Genomic DNA, 16,468 nt, shown 5'->3' on the forward strand with positions numbered 1-16,468 from the left:
AATTCGGTGAGGATCATTATCAATTATTTATATATGTAAAATTTAAAATATATAATAGAAATTATGAAAATAAAAAAAGTGTAATAAAATAATAATTTAATTTGACATATCAGGTGGAGAGCAAAACTTTAAAAAATGTCAAAGTGCCACGTAAGCTGTCAATTTCAAAGTTTATGTTTAAAATTTGGCATCTCATTTGGAGTTGCTCTAGAAAATAGATATTGCGCTCTCTTAGGAGTGTGATTACTTGCGACGCACATCAATCATTAGATTGTAAGGATTCCAAGATTTAGGAAACATGTTGGTTCCTTGTAAGATTAGGTTTCTGTATCTTGCGAAACAAGTGTGGTTAATCTCAGCAAAGTCCTTGGACTTTGCCCACTAATTCCAAAACAAGATGATGGTGGCATCTCTGCTCTTTTTATTCAGCTCTTGTTGAGTCCATAATAGGACTTCTGAGGTATTTGTATTCCGATCCGCCTTACTCCGGCTTTGAACAATCATGGTTGTACAAATGACCCTATGTCTCTGAAAGGACTTGTGTCATCCAACGACCATGCCTTTCGGAGCAAGTCGTAATACATACCGCTTTAGCTTTTTTAACGCGTGGCATTTTGGCTTTAAGCCTCATAAACTTTGATGTTTTAGATTCAAACATGCAGCCTCGAGAATCATAGCGCGTAGCTAGCAATGATGAGGGAGGTCATGTTGCTTGTGTACATTTTACAAGAAGCGGTCTTTTTGCATCACCGAGTGACTTCGATTTTCGAACACACTAATCTCTTGGCACTCCCCTTTGAATAGCCCAACATTGACTTTATTTTTCTAAATCTTTTCTCATAAGTTCTCAACTTCGTTGTGGATTCTCTTTATTTCTTTCATGTTTTAGTTTTTAAACTCAAATTTCACTTTGAGCCTTCGATAATTAGGATTTGTAACCAAGAAATTTGCCACATCCATATTCACTTTGATGGTGGGACAATATCGATGATGTTGGCGGTGAACCATGCTAGGCCTTAAAAGTTTAACAAAAGAACATCACTAAACATCACCGATATATCCCAACTTAATGACCTATTACAAGGTGTTAAGTTTTATCATAAAATGTCTCAATGATGTTAGGAGAAAATTATTAATCAAAATATACTTTATAAATTAAAATCTCTCATATATTAATACTATATATATTTTTTTTCATATGCCCAATATAGAATTCTATTCTTATACAGATATCAAATTATTGTTGATTTCTTTGTTGTTGATATTATTATTGATTCATTGTGTGACTTATGACAACTTTAAGGAAATAAACCTAGAAGACTTTGGAAATAATAAGACTTGAGATACTTTACTGGATGCTTTTGATTGATATCAAAGGTTACAATATATAGGAATACAAGAGCCTAATTGAAGTGGGTAAATTAATATAGTTCAATGTACAAGGATGTACTCAATTCAATGTACATGATACAATACATGTACTCCAATAAAGTCTAACTATTTCTAGAAGGATCTACGACATTGGTTGGGCTATGGGTGTCTCTTAAACTCTTCCCATCCCTGGCAAACTGGACGGACTTAAGCGGACAAGTTTGGAACGGAGGAGATCATGCCATGGTTTATAAAGAGCTTTCGTGAGCAAACAACATGTTGATCAACATAAGTATTATAACAAACACAATGAGTACCCACAACCATCTTTTCGCGAACAAAATGATAATTTAGTTCATTGTGACGAGTATGAGCATGTAGAACGAAATTTGTAGCCAGATATTTGTAGCACTAAGATTATCACAGTTGAGCTGAATCGAAAAGTGAACAGGGACACCAAGTTCACGAAGTAAGGAACACAACCATTGCGTTTGAGCACATGCATAGGCCATGAACCGATATTCGAATTCAGCATTGGAGTGAGAAACAGTGGGTTGTTTCTTGGAACACCAAGATACAAGGTTAATACCCAAGAAAACAAGGTAGCCACTTGTAGAGTGACAAGTGACCGAATCAAGATGGAATGTTGGTTTATAATCGATGGTGCCTTTGATATACTAAAGAATACACTTCCTTAGTACCTTAGCATCAAAATAGTAGAGAGACTGAGAGAAACCGAATGAAGATGGAATGTTGGTTTATAATCGATGGTGCCTTTGATATACTAAAGAATACACTTGATAGCTATTATGTGAGAAGTACGATGAATTGTGTAATAATGTTGATGGCCAAGGACAAATCTAGTTTAGTGAGAGTGAGGTACTAAGGAAGCCGACAATTTCATAATAAGTAGTGGGGGAGGCCAATAAGGAATTGTCCTGGGCTGTTAAGGCAACTTTGGCCTTAAGAGGAGTGTACTCAGGCTTGTAGTCAATCATGTTCTGCTTCACAAGAAAGTCATGATCATATTTATCTTGATTTATACATAGACAATTAGAGTCACAAATCACCTGTAATCAAAAGATATACCTGAGTGGTCCTAGGTACTTAATGTCAAATGTGTTGCCCAAAATGTTGATGAATGTTGAAAGTAAGGAAGATTCTAGTATAAGAATGTCATCTACATAAAGTAGTAAATAAATCAACTATGAGCCATGTCGAAAAATAAATAGGAAATTGTCAGCTTGGCTTTGAAGGAATCTAATAGAGAAAAGAAATAAGCTAATATGAGTGAACCATGCATGATGAGCTTGCTTAAGAACATAGAGGGACTTGCATAAATGACGCACATGTGCCGAGTCGAATCAACGAACACTTGAGGTTGAGTCATAAAGACATCTTCCTATAAGTAGTGATAGGATTAAAAGCACACCACAAAGTAGCACACAAATGTCCTATTGATTTTCCTTATTAACACTAAGATTTGTCAATTGTAGCATATGAAAATAAGGGTCTTTCCCGCAGAAGATTGTTTTATCTAACTACCTAAAATGTCACAAAAACTGGGTTGCTGTCCCTACTGACCAGCCACCAAAAATATAATTATTAGACTGACTTATACTTATCTAAAGTCTACGAAATTTTATATGCAGATACTAGACACAGAAAGCTACACTCACACAAATGTTTGAGATTTTTGGAGTTGATTTGCTATTTAAATTAAATCGAACAAAAACAGAATAGAAACAAATTTTAAGTAGTTCACAAATTAAGAAAAACGAGTTAGGGGTATTGCTATCTACCACCAAATAATCATGCAAACATGTTATGTTTCATTCAAATTTCTTTTATTTCCGGATGAAGATGCTCAAGTTGGCTCAATGTTAGAACTCAACCTATTACTCTTTCTTACATAGTATGTTAAGAGAATGACGTTTTCAACTTAACTTAGTCCCTAGCATGCAATCTAGAATGACGTGTTCATAGATTTAACAAGTAGAAATCATTAAGAACGAAAAGAGTTTGAGTCATCACAAGGCATCGTAAGTACTGGCGTTGTCTTACTTATCCTAGAAATTGGTTCACATGTTAATCGCAATTAACAAGTACTACTTTAGAACATATGTAGGTCCTCATTCGACAAGGGCAGACACACACATATTCATAGCATTAGAATCCTAGATATGCTTACTACGTATGCATCCATAGAAAACAAATAAAGAATTCATCAATGAGACAAGTAGTAAACCAAGTTTCATCCATTCATAAAAGTAATTCAATGAAATATCATAACAAAATTGCAATCATATTCGGGGCTTCAAAACAGCCCCTAACTTCTAAAAAATTAGTTACACATAGTTCTCAATATAAACCAAAAGAAAGACATGAGTTTGAGAAGATAAAACCGAGAGAAGAGAATGCCAAGATTTCCTCCTTCCTTTCCTTCCTTTCTCAACGCAGCAGCCTTGCCTTTTTTTTTCAATTTTTTTTTCCTCTAAAGAACTCTCTTTTGCTGCTGCAACCTGCAGCCTTTATGCCCATGCTTGCTGCCCCATTTCTGCTCCATAACTCACCCCACTAACAGCCATTTAGTAATGACAATAAGTGAGAGGAAATGGTAAAACAATTGTAACTTTTTGGGCAACCTTTTGCCAATTACTCCCACTTAATCCTCATCTTTAATTCCATTTCATCTGATATTTGAAGAGGTGTCAGCTGGTTTGTTCTTGGCTGCATCAGTTTTGGCTGCTAGTTTTATTGGATATATTGCCTTCAATGCAGTTACAAACTGCTCAGCGTCTTGAAAACCTTTCAGTGTTAAAACGGCCATAACTTCTTCTAGAAAAACGATATTAACAATCCGCGAAATGCTCCAGAAAATGGACATCCGTAGCTTTCCAAGCATATAAGGCTCATTTTCTAATTCATTCTAAGCTGTTCGCAACTTGCTTCCAAAGTCAGCTGACCTGCACAGGCAGTTTTGACGAATTTGTTACTTAAAATCCCACTTGTGCTATTTTTCTTTTATTTGCTTGACAAATCCTACAAAACACAAAAACAAAGTAAATAGCTCAAAAATATAAGGATTTAACTAAGAAAAGACAAGTGAATTTGATGTAAAATATATATAAATATGAGCTTATCAAATACCCCCACACTTAGCTTTTGCTAGTCCTCGAGCAAAACGAAGAAAATATGACAAAGTAGCAACATGAAAAACAATAGCTTCCTCCTATGTGACCCTCATAGAATTTCATTCAAGAAAACAAATCATCAAGAACCTTAGCTAGCACCAAACAAGCTAATCCAAGCTCATCTTCCTAATTCAAATGTTAGCAGTAACTTTTTAATCATCCATGAAGTGTAGTGTGTGTAATAGTCATGCTAATGCAATTTCAAGTTTTTTTTTTTTTAAAAACACCACATGCTAACTAGTGATCTTCTCACGGGACATACACTCAATCATACATATGTTTAGTTTAACGTGTTTCGCTCAAAGAATCAGATGTGAAAGATCTACCATAAGCTTGCATAAAGATCTCATCTCTACAATCATAATTGCAAAACTTAAATCAAGAGGACTTTTATTGGTTGTAATGAGGCTTAGGAAGAGGGTTATAGAAATGAAAGGATAGGTAAACACAAGTTCCAAGCTATATTGCAAGCAATTCTCTTGTTGAGATTTACAAGAACTCAAGCTCTCCAACCACTCTACTAATACCTCCAAGCACACCCCTAAACTGAAAAAAAACTTTTTATTTGCTTTGTATACTTTTTTTTTTCTTTTTCTTTTTTTAGTTTTTTGAACCAATTTTGCACATAACTAAATACAAACATGAAATACCCCCCCACTTATTCTTTTTCCAAACTCCTTCAAAGTACTTCACAAACATTTCTCATAAGACAATCTCACATTGCTCACTAGCTAGCTTGGAAAGGGTAAGGAAAAATGTTTAAGGTATAAGGATAGACATATTTGGTGATAAGAAATAAAAGGCTCAACATATACGGCTCAAATTGGCAATCTAATGATATTATTTTTCTTTTGGAAACATGCTTATTTGGGCCATGGTGATAAACCTAATGCCTCTATCCTTTTCAAGTTCATGCAATCAAATGACAAACATTTCGAAAGATCGTTACGCAAGTTCTAGAGATGTAAGTCACATAAGTTCATCACACATGAAAGAATATCAGTGTATGAAAAATGCACACACTTTCAATAGGCTCAAAAACTCACATAGGTTGTAATGGTCACTATATTCACATGCGAAGTTTTAAGTCATACTTTAGTTTCACATCAACAAGGCTATGTGCATTTGGTTTTTCAAAGATGATTAAACATGTACAAGGCTAACAAGAGAATAAGGAATTTCACACAACACATGCTTATTAAATTCTTGATCCCTGTAGTTCAAATTCAATCCAATTATATCATTGGGTCGGGAAACTAACAAAAATCTAATTCAAAGCGATAAAGAAAATAAGACAATATTTTTTTGATTTTCACATTTTTTTAAATTTTTTTTTTTTGGGTTTATTTTTTAGAGTAACCAAAACCAATTAAGAAAACAAAAAGCAACAACAAGGAAACAAATCAAACCAATTCTTAGTCAAAGGGATGAACATTTTCAATTTGGTCATTTTTTAGATCCTTACCCCCAAACCTAAACTTGACATTGTCCTCAATGTCAGAAAATGAAAATAAAAATAAAAATAAATAATAATAAACAAAATAAAGCATTTGGACTGAAAACTTCCCCAATTTGCAGTAAAATCAAGCAGTGACCCCTAAACTCCAATTCTACAATCAACTCCAATGGTGGGCACGATCAAATTTTCCTACAAAGAAAAGAAATAATTCAGCTTAGCACGCAAGAAAATTCAGAAAAAGCAAACTAAAAATTGAAAATGACATAAAAAGACAATGATTAGAAACATTGGGTTGCCTCCCAATAAGCGCTTGCTTTTATGTCCGCAGCCGGACGGTACTAAGAGTAATCATCCAAGGGGAGATGGTTCTTGGAGGGGTGCAACCTCCACATCATGCTCCGCAAAAGACTCATAATATGGCTTGAGTCTATGCCCATTCACTTTGAACATGTTTTCGGTCTTTGCACTTTGGATTTCCACTGCACCATGAGGAAAAATATTAGTTATAACAAATGGACCAACCCATCGAGAACGAAGTTTACCTGGAAATAATCGAAGGCGAGAATTAAATAGAAGAACTTTTTGTCCTATGGAAAAGCTCTTCCTTGATATCATCTTGTCATGAAATGCCTTTGATTTCTCATTGTATATTCGACTAGACTCGTATGCATCATTCCAGATTTCATTTAACTCATTCAATTGAAGTTTTCTATGCTGTCTGGCAACACTCATGTCCATGTTGTAGGCTTTGATCGCCCAATAAGCTTTGTGTTCTAACTCTACTGGAAGACGGCATGGTTTCCCATAAACTAACCGAAATGGGGACATTCCAATAGGAGTCTTATAAGCAGTCCTATAAGCCCACAATGCATCGTTTAAGTGCATGCTCCAATCCTTCCTACTGGGACTCACAATTTTCTCCAAAATTTGCTTCACCTCACGGTTTGATACTTCTGCTTGACCACTAGTTTGCGGATGATAAGGTGTAGACACCTTATGTGTGACATTGTACTTCCTAAGCAATGCTTCAAATGTTCGATTGCAAAAGTGACTCCCTTCATCGCTGATGATTGCTTTAGGTGTTCCAAATCTTGCAAAGATGTTAGTCTTAATAAAATCTGAAACAACTTTTGAATCATTAGTTTTGGTGGCTTTCGCTTCCACCCATTTAGAAACATAATCACAACCAATAAAATGTAAAGAAAACCATTTAAAGATGGAAAAGGTCCCATGAAATCAATGCCCCACACATCAAAGATCTCAACAACCAAAATAGGGGTTTGTGGCAATTGATTTCTTGGGCCCAAGTTACCCGTTCGTTGACAACGATCACATGTTGCACAAAACTCGTACGCATCCTTAAACAAACTAGGCCAATAAAAACCACTCTCTAACACCTTAAGAGTTGTCCTCTTTGCTCCAAAATGGCCACCACATGTATAAGAATGACAAAAAGTTAGAATAGATTTAAACTCAGATTCGGGGACACACCTTCTAATCAATTGATCAGTGCAATATTTCAACAAATAAGGATCATCCCACTCGTAGTATTTGGCGGTTTTGACAAGTTTATCTTTTTGAGCACGTGTAAAATCATCTGGAATCCTTTTGATGACCTTGTAATTGATAATATCTGCATACCAAGGGTCAGTAATCTTTAATGAAAACAGTTGCTCATCTGGAAAACTTTCACGTAAAGGGATGAGATATTCCTCTGTGTTTGAATGCACAAGTTGGCTAAGATGATTTGCTACAACATTCTCACTCCCTTTTTTATCCTTGATCTCCAAGTCAAACTCTTGAAGCAGAAGTATTCATCGAATAAGTCGCGGTTTTGCATCTTTTTTTGTGAGTAGATATTTCAAAGCTGCATGGTCAGAAAACACAATAACTTTAGTCCCAATCAGATAAGATCTAAATTTTTCTAAAGCAAATACAACAGCTAGAAGCTCCTTCTCTGTTGTTGAATAATTCAATTGTGCATCATTGAGTGTTCGAGATGCATAATAGATGACATATGGCACTTTGTTGACACGCTGCCCTAGAACTGCACCAACAGCATAGTCTGAAGCATCACACATCAACTCAAAAGGTAAACTCCAATCTGGTGGCATGATCACATGAGCCGTGGATAACAACTCCTTAAGCTTGTTGAATGCTACCACACACTCTTCATTCATATCAAATGTTACATCCTTTTGAAGTAAACAGCACAAGGGTCTAGAAATCATTGAGAAGTCCTTCATAAACCTACGGTAGAAACCTGTATGTCCAAGAAAAGAACAAACCTCCCTAACAGTAGTAGGGATGGGTAAAGAACTAACAAGTTATACTTTAGATTTATCAACTTCAATTCCCTTTTCAGATATGATATGCCCTAGAACTAATCCATGCGAAACCATGAAATGGCATTTTCCCCAATTTAACACCAGATTAGTTTCTTGACAACGTTTTAAAACTAGGGACAGATTATGTAGACATGTATCAAAAGAATCACCATAAACTGAAAAATCATCCATGAACACTTCAATTATTTTCTCAATCATATCAGAAAATATACTTACCATACACCTTTGAAATGTGGCGGGAGCGTTGCAAAGTCCAAACGGCATCCTCCGGTATGCAAATGTGCCAAATGGACATGTGAAAGTCGTCTTTTCTTGATCCTCCGGAGCAACTGCAATCTGATTATATCCAGAATAGCCATCAAGAAAGCAATAATGAGAATGATCAGCTAACCTTTCTAACATTTGATCTATGAATGGGACTGGAAAGTGATCCTTGCGTGTGGTGTTATTTATCTTCCGATAATCTATACAGACTCGCCAACTATTTTGCACACGTGTAGGCACTAGCTCACTAGCTTCATTCTTAACAATTGTGACTCCGGATCGCTTCGGAACTACTTGAATAGGGCTCACCCACTTGCTGTCCGAAATAGGATATATGATGCCAACATCAAGAAGTTTGATAACCTCTTTCTTGACAACCTCCATCATAAGTGGGTTCAAACGACGTTGAGCTTCCCTTGTTGGTTTTGCACCTTCCTCCAACAGAATCCTATGCATACATGTAGCTGGATTTATACCTTTGATATCTGCAATGCTCCAAGCTATGGCAGTTTTGTGATCCTTCAATACCCGGATCAGTTTATCCCCCTCTTCTACTGTGAGTTGTGATGATATGATAACCGGTAATGTTTCATCCTCTCCAAAAAATGCATACTTCAGATGTTCAGGGATCGGTTTAAGCTCCAATTTAGGTGCCTGAATCACAGAAGGAAGAGTTTTTTCGTTAGAAGTAGGAAGAGAAATAAAATAGGAAGAACACTTACCACAAATTGGCGAAAAAGACTCAAGAGAGGCCACTGTTTAGATTAATTCTTCTTCAATGTGCTCTGAATAATTAAAATTTCCATGTGTAATGCTATGCACTAACGCCTTTTCTAAATTATCTTGTCCCATACCTTCATTAAAACAATCCTGCACAAAATAGTCAAACACATCAAGAGATAAACAAGATTCTAATTCACTAGGATACCTCATAGCATTGAAGATTCTGAACTTGATGCTTTCCCCATCAATTTCCATGGTTAAGGTACTATCGTAGACATCAATCTTCGTACGTGCCGTTCTAAGGAATGGTCTTCCCAATATAAGAGGAAGTGCAGTAGGCATAGGGTCGTGTTCCATCTCAAGAACAAAAAAGTCAGCGGGAAAAATGAGCTCATTCACTTGCACAAGTACATCCTCCAATAGGCCTTTGGGATATCTATTTGAACGATCTGCCAACTGGATTACTACCTTTGTTTCCTTCAAGTCTCCAAGGTTCAATGACCTATACACTGAATATGGCATCAGATTGATGGATGCCCCCAAATCACACAATGCTCTCCCAAACTCTTTCCCTCCAATTACACATGGAATGGTAAAGCTACCGGCATCTTTCAACTTCGGTGGCAACTTTCTCTGCAAAACAGCTGATACTTCCTCGCTCAATGCCACAGTTTCTTGATCATTGAATCTCCTCTTGTTCGTACAAAGCTCTTTAAGGAACTTTGCATACTTGGGAACTTGTTTTATGGCATCTAAAAGAGGTAAGTTCACTTGGACTTTTTGAAAAGTATCCAAGATTTCCTTATCAGTTTGCTCTTTCTTAGACTTCATAAACCTATAAGGAAAAGGAACAGAGACACATGAGTTAAATGAATTTTGAACTTCTTTACTTACCTTATCATAATCTTTTTTGTTCAATTCTGTATCTTTAGGAGACTTTTCAGTTTCTGTTGAAGCCTCATCTTGCTCAAGATTCTTGGTTTGTAGCTCACCTTGTTCAATTGTGTATTTTCTAGTCCTCTTTTGCATCCTCGACTGCTCAAAAACTTCTTTTCCACTCCTTAAAGTCACAACATTCATCTGCTCCGCATTTGGATTCACCACGGTTTGGCTAGGCAACCTTCTTGGTTGGTGTTGTTGCCCCATCAAACTTGCTAACTGACTCATTTGGCGCTCAAGGTTTTCAATTGCTTTGTTTATTTTCTGTTGATGAGATTGAGTAGAGTTAGCTAGAGAAGCAATTAAATCCTCAAGAGACTTACTTGGAGCTTGTTGTTGTTGAGGCTGAAATGGTGCATGCGGTCTTGCTTGAAAGAAGCCAGACGGACGGTTATAGTTGTTGGGAACAGATTGTTGTCCATTGTCTTGATTGTTCCACTTTAAGTGTGGATGATCGCGCCATCCTACGTTATAGTTGTTGGAATATAGATCATACTTTTGCCTTTGTTGCCCTTGAAATCCTCATAACGCATTAGCTTGCTCAAGACCACCTTGATCTATCAACGAAGGGCACATGTCCGTGGCATGTCCCATCATTGAACATACACCGCACACCTGTTTTGGAGCCACCATAACATGTTGCACAAGATTAGTCAAGTTAGCTAATTGTAATTCAATACTAGAGTTAGCACTTACCTCGTTAACTTTCTTAAGAGGTAGCTCATCTCTCCCTCCAAATTGTCGTGTGTTGCTAGCAATGTTCTTTAGCAATGCCTTAGCATTAGTTGGTGTCTTGTCCATGAATGCTCCTCCACTTGCTGCATCAAGCATTACACGATCAGTACCACACAATCCTTCATAAAAATATTGTATTAAAAGATGCTCTGAAATTTGATGATTAGGACAAGATGCAACCAAATGTATGAATCGCTCATAGTAATTTCCAAAGGGTTCTCCATGTTGTTGTCGGATTGCACATATGTCCTTCCTTATGCTTGCAGCTTTTGTGGCCGAAAAATATTGCTCCAAAAATGCTTGCTTCACCTGGTTTCATGTGTTCATTGATCCCGGAGGTAAATTGTAAAGCCACTCCTTTGCCTTGGCTTCTAATGTAAATGGGAATACCCTCAACTTGACTTGCTCCTCATCCACATTTGCTGGTTTCATTCCCGCGCATACCACGTGAAACTCCATGAGATGCTTGTTGGCATCCTCTATTGAGAAGCCATGGAATTTAGGCAAGTAGTGAATCATGCCGGACTTGAGCTCAAATCCTCCGTCTGCATTTGGATAGGTGATGCACAATGGTTGTTGATCCGTATTCGGCATTGCCAACTCCCTCAAAGTACAGTTATCAGCCATGCCTTCTTGTGGTTCTTCCTCCTTTTCAGAACTCAATTGTAGTGGAGAAGATGGTGGTAAGGACACCGATGCACGCTTCAGCTTGATTTTTCTCTGAAGCTTTCGAAGTGTTCGTTCAAGCTCAGGATCGTACGAAGCTAGATCAATGCTCTTGGACCTTCGAGTATGCATATACTACGAAGAGTACCTGAAATAAAAACAAAAACAAAAACACTAATGAGACAAGAAAAGAAAACAACAGAAAAATAAGTAATTAGAAATAACAATACCCCGCGACACGGCGCCAAAAATTTGATAGGATTAAAAGCACACCACAAAGTAGCACACAAATGTCCTATTGATTTTCCTTATTAACACTAAGATTTGTCAATTGTAGCATATGAAAATAAGGGTCTTTCCCGCAGAAGATTGTTTTATCTAACTATCTAAAATGTCACAAAAACTGCGTTGCTGTCCCTACTGACCAGCCACCGAAAAGTAATTATTAAACCGACTTATACTTATCTAAAGTCTACGAAATTTTATATGCAGATACTAGACACAGAAAGCTACACTCACACAAATGTTTGAGATTTTTGGAGTTGATTTGCTATTTAAATTAAATCGAACAAAAACAGGACAGAAACAAATTTTAAGTAGTTCACAAATTAAGAAAAACGAGTTAGGGGTATTGCTATCCACCACCAAATAATCATGCAAACATGTTATGTTTCATTCAAATTTATTTTATTTCTGGATGAAGATGCTCAGGTTGGCTCAATGTTAGAACTCAACCTATTACTCTTTCTTGCGTAGTATGTTAAGAAAATGGCGTTTTCAACTTAACTTAGTCCCTAGCATGCAATCTAGAATGGCGTGTTCATAGATTTAACAAGTAGAAATCATTAAGAACGAAAAGAGTTTGAGTCATCACAAGGCATCGTAAGTATTGGCGTTGTCTTACTTATCCTAGAAATTGGTTCACATGTTAATCGCAATTAACAAGTACTACTTTAGAACATATGTAGGTCCTCATTCGACAAGGGCAGGCACACACATATTCATAGCATTAGAATCCTAGATATGCTTACTACGTATGCATCCATAGAAAACAAATAAAGAATTCATCAATGAGACAAGTAGTGAATCAAGTTTCATCCATTCATAAAAGTAATTCAACGAAATATCATAACAAAATTGCAATCATATTCGGGGCTTCAAAACAGCCCCTAACTTCTAAAAAATTAGTTGCACATAGTTCTCAAAATAAACCAAAAGAAAAACATGAGTTTGAGAAGATAAAACCGAGAGAAGAGAATGCCAAGATTTCCTCCTTCCTTTCCTTCCTTTCTCAACGCAGCGGCCTTGCCTTTTTTCCTTCCTTTCCTTCCTTTTTTTCTATTTTTTTTCCTCTAAAGAACTCTCTTTTGCTGCTGCAACTTGCAGCCTTTATGCCCATGCTTGCTGCCCCATTTCTGCTCCATAACTCACCCCACTAACAGCCATTTAGTGATGACAATAAGGGAGAGGAAATGGTAAAACAATTGTAACTTTTTGGGCAACCTTTATGCCAATTACTCCCACTTAATCCTCATCTTTAATTCCATTTCATCTGATATTTGAAGAGGTGTCAGCTGACTTGTTCTTGGCTGCATCAGTTTTGGCTGCTAGTTTTATTGGATATATTGCCTTCAATGCAGTTACAAACTGCTCAGCGTCTTGGAAACCTTTCAGTGTTAAAACGGCCATAACTTCTCCTAGAAAAACGATATTAACAATCCGTGAAATGCTCCAGAAAATAGACATCCGTAGCTTTCCATGAATATAAGGCTCATTCTCTAATTCATTCTGAGTTGTTCCCAACTTGCTTCCAAAGTCAGCTGACCTGCACAGGCAGTTTTGACGAATTTGTTACTTAAAATCCCACTTGTGCTATTTTTCTTTTATTTGCTTGACAAATCCTACAAAACACAAAAACAAAGTAAATAGCTCAAAAATATAAGGAACTAACTAAGAAAAGACAAGTGAATTTGATGTAAAATATATATAAATATGAGCTTATCAAATACCCCCACACTTAGCTTTTGCTAGTCCTCGAGCAAAACGAAGAAAATATGAAAAAGTAGCAACATGAAAAACAATAGCTTCCTCCTATGTGACCCTCATAGAATTTCATTCAAGAAAACAAATCATCAAGAACCTTAGCTAGCACCAAACAAGCTAATCCAAGCTCATCTTCCTTATTCAAATGTTAGCAGTAACTTTTTAATCATTCATGAAGTGTAGTGTGTGTAATAGCCATGCTAATGCAATTTCAAGTTTTTTTTTTTTTAAACACCACATGCTAACTAGTGATATTCTCACGGGACATACACTCAATCACACATATGTTTAGTTTAACGTGTTTCGCTCAAAGAATCAGATGTGAAAGATCTACCATAAGCTTGCATAAAGATCTCATCTCTACAATCATAATTGCAAAACTTAAATCAAGAGGACTTTTATTGGTTGTAATGAGGCTTAGGAAGAGGGTTATAGAAATGAAATGATAGGTAAACACAAGTTCCAAGCTATATTGCAAGCAATTCTCTTGTTGAGATTTACAAGAACTCAAGCTCTCCAACCACTCTACTAATACCTCCAACCACACCCCTAAATTGAAAAAAAACTTTTTATTTGCTTTGTATACTTTTTTTTTCTTTTTTTTTTTGACGAATTTGTTACTTAAAATCCCACTTGTGCTATTTTTCTTTTATTTGCTTGACAAATCCTACAAAACACAAAAACAAAGTAAATAGTTCAAAAATATAAGGAACTAACTAAGAAAAGACAAGTGAATTTGATGTAAAATATATATAAATATGAGCTTATCAAGTAGCCATGAATGAAGGTATTCTTCATATCAATTTGACGAAGAAACTAACCATGAGAGGTAGACGGTGCAAAAGGTGGTCAATTCGACAACCAGGCTAAATGTTTCACCATAATATGCCAGGGCATTGCTAGAAACTCTTAGCAACAAGGCAAGCTTTGTAGCAGTCAATGGAGTCGTCATATTTTCTTTTAAAATGAAAAACCATTTACAACCAACTGTATTCTGATCGGAATAAATGAACAAGACTATAATGTCCATTTTTAGGAGGGCGTTGATCTCTTCTGTCATAGTAGCACGTCATTCAAAATGCTTGGAGACTTGCGAAAAATATGTTTGTTCAACAGAATCAAGTATGGTAAGAACAGCACGAGGAAGAGGGTACCACACGGTGCCATAAAAATAAATTTTTAGTTGAGTGATGCCTTCCTAAATGCGTGTGACCATTGGGTGAGTGGTGATAGTTGTGGAGGAGCATGTGTTATAGGGGGTTGATCTAATGATTGCGCTAGCCTAATTTAAGAGGTAGAGGCAAATAGGCAGAAGAGATGGATCTAGAGTTATGAGGGACAAAATCCAGTGTGATGTAGATGTTGAGAAATGCTGTTACAACAACTGAGGTGGTAAAAGATAAGGCTACAGAGTTTGGGCGGTTGACATGAGTTAGAGCCAAGACTGGGCTTGAATAGGCTTGGGCCAGAACAGAGACAGATAAAGGCCCTAGGGGGTCGATGCATGAGATAAATGAGTGATGTTAAATGGGACTATCGATGAAGAAGCATGTACCTACAAATCACTATAAGGAATATAATTTTCGTTAAGTAAACATGACGTGAGACATAGACATAACTAGTAGATGTATCAAGACAATGATAGCCTTGTGGTAGAAGTTATAACTTATGAAGACACAAGGAATAGAACGACTCATTAGTTTGTGTTATGCGTAAGCCTGATAAGAGGAAAGCAAAAGCAACAAAGTTTTTTTGAGATGAGAGTAGGTTGGATGAGAGTTAAAAATGAGGGAATGTGGACTTGAAGGTAAAAATGCGAAGTTCTGATAAGTAAGGGAGATGATGAGTGTTGAGGATCGATGTGTGTAACATGATGTAGTCCCGATCAAGACCGCGAAGGACTGGTAAGACCAAATCTTTGTTGGAGGATGAGATAGGTTCACCAATAGAGGCAAGGGAGTAAGAAAACGACTTTGCAGTGTGGAGAAACTCTTCAACAATTTGGTGCCCCTTATGTATCTCTTGGGACACTTTAAAATAAGTAATGCTTACCATTCCATTATTCACACAAACCCTTTCATGACTTATCGGCTGCCTTGATTGAGGAATAGTTTCACAAAAATGGAGACGAACCGGAATAACATTGAAGTTGGATTCGAATGTGAGCTTCATTAGCAAAGGATTTATGGGCAAAATGGATTGTAAAAGCCTCCCAAACGTTTTCAATAGTTTTGCAACCAACAATGAGGGAGAAGATTTCCTTGGTAAAGATGGTGGTGAGCTAGGAAATAGTGAGCTGGTTATATTGAACCCAAAGTTCATGAACGAGATTCATAACTTTAGTGATGAGTTGATCCTTATCAGCAGGAACATTAAGGAGGGAAATAAGGGGATGATAAGTGCCAATCACAAATTTCCATAAGCCATGTCTGATGAGGAACAACTTCATTTAACGAAGCTAAAGCAAATAGTTGGTGTGGTTAAGTTTTTCAAAATGGGCAGTATTAATATTGGGAAGGTGTGGGAGGGAAGGGGAAGAAGAGGCAGAAGTAAATGAGGCCATGGATGATAGAAAACTAAGAAGATTGAAGACTTCAGTGGAAGATTTAGAAGGCAATGAAACCATGTAAAAGACTTAGGAGAGAATAAGACTTAAGATAATTTACTATAGGCCTTTGATTGATATCAAAGGTTACAATATATAGGAATACAACTAGGTAAATTAA

At 36.6% G+C, this 16,468-nt stretch overlaps 1 protein-coding gene across 1 annotated transcript; it reads right to left on the reverse strand.

The window, feature by feature from the left end:
- Positions 1-6,372: 6,372 nt before the first annotated feature.
- Positions 6,373-11,129, reverse strand: LOC114825431 (uncharacterized). The gene is made up of 8 exons (XM_070815995.1): positions 10,995-11,129; positions 9,565-10,562; positions 9,491-9,506; positions 8,358-9,290; positions 7,962-8,219; positions 7,516-7,802; positions 6,567-7,114; positions 6,373-6,503 (listed from the first exon to the last, which is right to left on the reverse strand). Exons 1-8 carry the CDS (start codon positions 11,127-11,129, stop codon positions 6,373-6,375), a joined length of 3,306 nt encoding a protein of 1,101 aa, XP_070672096.1.
- Positions 11,130-16,468: the final 5,339 nt, after the last annotated feature.

This window comes from Malus domestica, chromosome 16, assembly GCF_042453785.1.
Source record: "Malus domestica chromosome 16, GDT2T_hap1".
NCBI classification, from domain to species: domain Eukaryota; kingdom Viridiplantae; phylum Streptophyta; class Magnoliopsida; order Rosales; family Rosaceae; genus Malus; species Malus domestica.

Excerpts from the sequence above, each read along its gene's own strand:
- LOC114825431 (XM_070815995.1), bottom strand. The coding sequence starts at position 11,129 with ATGCTTGATGCAGCAAGTGGAGGAGCATTCATGGACAAGACACCAACT. Across the intron at positions 7,115-7,515 it reads ACTGATCAATTGATTAGAAG|ATTTGGAACACCTAAAGCAA; the intron begins GTGTGTCCCCGA and ends CATCTTTGCAAG. Across the intron at positions 6,504-6,566 it reads TCGCCTTCGATTATTTCCAG|TGGAAATCCAAAGTGCAAAG; the intron begins GTAAACTTCGTT and ends CTCATGGTGCAG.